Source organism: Falco naumanni, chromosome 13 (genome assembly GCF_017639655.2).
Source record: "Falco naumanni isolate bFalNau1 chromosome 13, bFalNau1.pat, whole genome shotgun sequence".
Taxonomy (NCBI): Eukaryota; Metazoa; Chordata; class Aves; order Falconiformes; family Falconidae; genus Falco; species Falco naumanni.
In genome coordinates this window covers 15,727,801-15,732,880 of record NC_054066.1, presented here as the reverse complement: position 1 = coordinate 15,732,880, position 5,080 = coordinate 15,727,801, and the positions used below count along the sequence as shown (strand labels likewise).

The 5,080-nt window shown below is 63.6% G+C and overlaps 1 protein-coding gene across 1 annotated transcript; it reads left to right on the top strand.

Moving 5' to 3' along the window:
* Positions 1–491: 491 nt before the first annotated feature.
* On the top strand, positions 492–2,533 carry FAM43A (family with sequence similarity 43 member A). Its single transcript, XM_040613774.1, has one exon. It carries the CDS (start codon positions 759–761, stop codon positions 1,845–1,847), a length of 1,089 nt encoding a protein of 362 aa, XP_040469708.1. The 5' UTR covers positions 492–758; the 3' UTR covers positions 1,848–2,533.
* Positions 2,534–5,080: the final 2,547 nt, after the last annotated feature.

The following is a 5,080-nucleotide window of genomic DNA, read 5'->3' as shown; positions in this document are numbered from 1 at the left end:
CTCTCAGAGCCGGGCGAACCGAATCAAAGGGAGGATGATGTTGCAAGAGTGGGACGCCTCCAGGCACGCCCTGGCCGGGCAGGCTGCGGGGGCTTGGGCTCTCCCGGGGGGCGCTCCCGCATCGGCCTCGAAATTTTTATCAGTTTGGGAGGGTTCGAGCTGCCAGAGTGTGTCCCCCCTCCGCCCCCGGCTGCCCCCTCCGCTCTCCCCGCCCCTGCTGCATGCGAGCGCTGTGGCACCCCGGCGCCGCGCCTGGCGGTGGGGACGGCTCCCGCGTGAGTCCCCGGGGGCCGCGCCGTGGGGAGCCGGCGGGGCGGGGGGCGCACCGCGGCCCGGGCCCCGCTCCCCCGCGCCCCCGGCCGGGGCGGCAGCGGCCGGTGCCCCCGCTGGGGGCCGGAGCCAGCGAGGAGGGGGCCGGGCTGGCACCGCCCCCTGCCCGCCCCCTGCCCGCCCCACGGCGCGGCGGGGCCGGGGCCGGGGCGCCGCGGCGGGCGGCGCAGAGCGGCGGCGGCGGGCGGGCGGCGAGCAGCGCGCCGCCGGCTCGGCGGGCCGCGGGCAGCGGGCGCTCCGCCCTCGGTGCGCGGAGCCTCCCCTCTCCGCACCCGCGGAGCGCCGGCGCCCGCCTATATCTACGGCCGCGGCGGCCCGCCGCCCGCAAGGATGTGAGGCGGGCGGGCAGCCCAGCCGCCGCCGCCGTGGCATGCCCCCCCCGCGCCCGGAGCCGTCGGCGCGGCGCCTAGCCGCGGCTCCGCGGGGCGATGCTGCCCTGGAAGCGGAGCAAGGTGGAGCTGGTGGCGGGCGAGGCGCGGCGGCAGAGCAAGCCCAAGGGGTACGCGGTGAGCGTGCACTACTCGGCGCTCACCTCGCTGGCCCGCGCCTGCCCCGAGAGCGCCCTGCACCGCGTGGGCAGCATGTTCCGCTCCAAGCGGCGGAAATTCCGCGTCACCAGCGAGGACCCCACGTACACCGTGCTCTACCTGGGCAACGCCACCACCATCCAGTCCAAGGGCGAGGGTTGCACCGACCTGGCCGTCTGCAAGATTTGGAGCAAGAGCGAGGCGGGCCGGCAGGGCACCAAGATGAAGCTGACCATCAGCGCGCAGGGCATCCGCATGGCCCACGCCGAGGACAAGGGGCTGCGCCGGCCTGGCCACCTCTACCTGCTGCACCGGGTCACCTACTGCGTGGCCGACCCGCGCCTGCCGCGCGTCTTCGCCTGGATCTACCGCCACGAGCTGAAGCACAAGGCGGTGATGCTGCGCTGCCACGCCGTGCTGGTCTCCAAGCCCGAGAAAGCGAAGGCCATGGCCCTGCTGCTCTACCAGACCTCGGCCACGGCGCTGGCCGAGTTCCGCCGGCTGAAGAAGCGGGACGACGCGCGGCACCAGCAGCAGCAGCTGGTGGGCGAGCAGAGCATCCCGCTGGTGCCGCTGCGCAAGCTGCTCAACGGGCAGTGCTGCTACAAGCCGCCGGTGGAGCGGAGCCGCAGCGCGCCCAAGCTGGGCTCCATCACGGAGGACCTGCTGGGCGAGGAGCAGGAGGAGCGGGCCATGCACTGCGACTGCGAGGACATCCTGGAGGCGCTGGGCGAGCCCGAGGGCGAGCTGCTGCGCGCCGGCGCCGGCCGCGGCGAGGGCCCGGAGCTGGGCCAGCTCCTCCGCGACCTGGGCGAGCTCAGCCTGGGCAACGACCTGCGCTCGCTGCGCGCCGACCTCCGCGTCCGCCGGCTGCTCTCCGGCGAGAGCACGGGCAGCGAGTCCTCCCTGGAGAGCAACGGCCCGGACGGCGCCGCCCCGCCCTGCAACGGCGCCGAGCAGCCGCCCCCCGGCGACCCCGAGACCGGCTGAGCGCTCGGCCGCGCCGGGGGGGCGCGGGGCCCGAACGGAGCCGCCGGGGCCCCGCCGGGATCGCACGGTCCCCTCCGGGAGGGCGCCGGGGCCCCGCCGGGATCGCACGGCCCCCCCGGGCGCCCTGGTTCCCTGCGCACCCACGCGTCCCGCAGCATCCCGGGGAGCGACCGCCCCTCCCGGTGCCGGTGGCGGCCGGAGCCGGGCCCCAGCCCACCGTGGTCCGAGGAGGGGAGGCGGCCGCCGGCTGTTTACCTCCGGCTCAGCCCTTGAAGATCTGCCAAATTCCTGGAATAGCTTTCCCCGGGGAGGGCAGCGGGAGGGAGGTGTGCGCCTTGTTTACAGTCAGAAATCTCACATCCGAGAGGCCCCCCCCCCCCAGCGCCGTATTCTCCATTAAAGTCACTCCATCGTGCTGTCGTGTCCGAGAGGTTTGCACTGTTGTGAAATTCTTTTTTTTTTATTATTATTATTTTTAAGTTAGACCCTTTTTTTGGGCCCCGGTCCTGTTCCCAGTCTCAATGCTCTAGGTCTTTTGCTGTGCAAAAGAAGACTTTACTTGTGGCTGTTCACCTGTACATAGGGAAATGTATGCAAATACATTTTGTTATTTTTAAGAACACCACCATTGCGATCTCCTCTGTTTGCACATACGTGAAGAAAATAAAGATGACAGTAATTTAAAAGAAATGGGTCACTGTGGCGATTTGGCCTCTCTGTGTGTGCATTCCTGTAAGGAGATGGGGGGGGGGGGGGGAATTGGAGAGAGATCCCTTGGGTTGCGGTGTAGCTGCAGGAGGGCACCGCACAGAAAGGCCCTTCCAAGCACTGAGCGTGATTCCTGAGCCAGCTGGAAATCTTATGCTGTAGGGAAATGCACCGGGCACTTAAGGTCTCCTGAGACGCAGGAGTGAGGTTTTCTTTCTGCAGTCTACCGACGGGCAGGAACGTGTGCGAAGCCTCGTGTCGAGGCTCTCCTGGCTGGGTCATAGGCTCCAGGAACCTGGCTGCGCAGCTCGGAGGCTGCTGTGGGGCTCGCTGCCCCTTGCCTGGCAGCAAGCTTGTGGGTGCTGGCAGCACCGCGCAGCCCTCGCAGCGTTTGTATTTGGGTGCTGCCGCTGGTCCCGCTGCAGCTTACAGTGCCAGCCTGAGACACTTTCATAACCTCACCCAGGGTAAGCAGCGCAGTTGATTAGCCATGGGACTGCCGTGGTATTTTTAGCTGTAAATCTGTAAGTGGCAGGCTCCCAGGGCAGTAGAGATGTTCCGGTTTCATTTGTCCCCAAGTGGAGGTATCAATTAAGAGATAATTAATCTGGCATTTCTGATGTCTAAATGTTTTCCACTGTGCCTGTGCTGCAATTGGGTGAGTTGCAAGAATGTCAATGAAAAGCCCAACCAGCTGCTGGGGCAGGCCACGCTCCTTGTGCAAGGAGGCAGCCTCCGAACTTGTAAATACCTCATTAAAACAGATTGCAAAATCTTCCACCACACCGACAAGAAGCTTTTACCATTGCCTCAGTGTGAGTCAGTCTGAGGAGGGAGGATGGTTTGCACGGGAAAGAAAATGGTGAGAGGGGGGAGTCCCTTCAGGACGGTCACCCTCTTGTCCAGGTCACGCTCGGCCTGTGATGGGTGGCGAGATGCAGCAGGTGACAGTGGCTGCAGCTGGATTTCAGCACGCTTAGGCTGGCACTGCTCAGACACACCTCTCAAAAGAAAAAAGCCGTCCCTGCTGCTCTTTTTCTGGCCAAGCTCCCTTTGCCTTTCCCGGGGAGGGAAGGGGTAGGTGATGAGGGGGGGGAAGGGAGACACCAGGGAAAGCTTATCCCACAGTGCTTTCCCCAGGGTGGGAGTTGCAAGGCTGCCTTGCCTGCAGCCGGGGGCCTTCAGTGCCCTGGAGATCACGAATGCTCCAGGTCTGCGCCCAGGGCTCTGCCACTGCTTGCTCTCTCCTGGGGTGGAGGGAGCAGGTAGCGCCTGGAGCAGGGCAGTGATGCAGTACCCCGAGAGCGGGGCGCACTGGGGAGTTCACAGCCCGGTTTGAGCTAACCCCAGCTCCTGAATGACGAAGCGGTGCTTGCTTTGCATCCTCTGTGTGTGCCTAAGGGTGGTTAAAGGCATTAGCTCAGTCAGTGCCTTTCCTCTCTCCAGAAGGGCCATCGTGCCTGCAACAGTAAAGAAAGGTTTTTATCGCATGCCAGAACTGAAAGCCCAATTCCCTGAGCTGCACTAGCAGCAGCCAGGGCCTGAAGCATTTTCCCTTGAAGCCATTAGCAGGGCTACTGTGTAGTTTTCTTAGAGGCTTGTACAGATCATCAGCTGTAAATGTAGGGTCCACATCCCTTTGTACCTGGGATATTTTGGTACCAGGACCACGGAGGGGTGGGGGTGGGGGTAGAAATCAGCTGCTGTGCCCTCCCTGTAGCAGCGTGCATGGGCCTGCAAATGAGAACAAGTGCAGGTGAGGAGAAAAAAGCCATTATATTTTCTACCCAGCAAGTTTGAAGGAGCATCTCCCTAGGAAAAGGAGAGGACAGTGAGACCTTCTCTGCAATAGGTTTGAGTAAAGGGCTGAGCTGCTAATGATTTTCCTTTGGAACAAGTAGCTTCTTGGCAAGCTGAAGAACCTGCTGCCGGCTGATGGGGAGGCAGCCCAGGAGAAACTCAGGGTTTTCGGGAACGCCTCTGTGGGAGATGCAGGTTCTGCCGATCATTGTGAAACCATTCCTGTCCCAGGCACTGCTCCCATCAGTAGAGGACAAACTGTTCCATGGTCTCTGCTCAGCACTGGGGCTGATGCCAGCCCCTGTGCCAGGGCTGCTCGCCACAGATGAGGTGCAGTGTCCCACCGAGCAAGGCACAGCCCCTGCTCAGAGATGCACGTTGCCCCATTGATCAGGTTCCATCCATCAGCACTAAATCAGCTGTACGGCTGGGAATGGTGAATCAGCCCCGGGCGCAGCTGAGGTATGTGGGATGCACGAAGAGCAGCGCAGCCTCTGAAACTCTGCCTGCGCCTCTGAAACTCTGCTCCCCACCAGCCAGCAGCCTCATCCCACCGCCGCTTTCCCAGGGATGGACCTGCAAAGGGAGAGCAAAGGCAATCTGATTGCTGGCCCGCTAGGCTTGGACTGTGTGGGTAGAAGTCAAATGTGGGAACAGATGTTTGCAGAATTAGAAGTTAAGCATTGCTATCTGCCCCCGGTACAGATCACTGCCCTGCTCACTGA

Bases quoted from the DNA above. Each gene is read 5' to 3' on its own strand.
- FAM43A (XM_040613774.1), top strand. From the start codon at position 759: ATGCTGCCCTGGAAGCGGAGCAAGGTGGAGCTGGTGGCGGGCGAGGCG.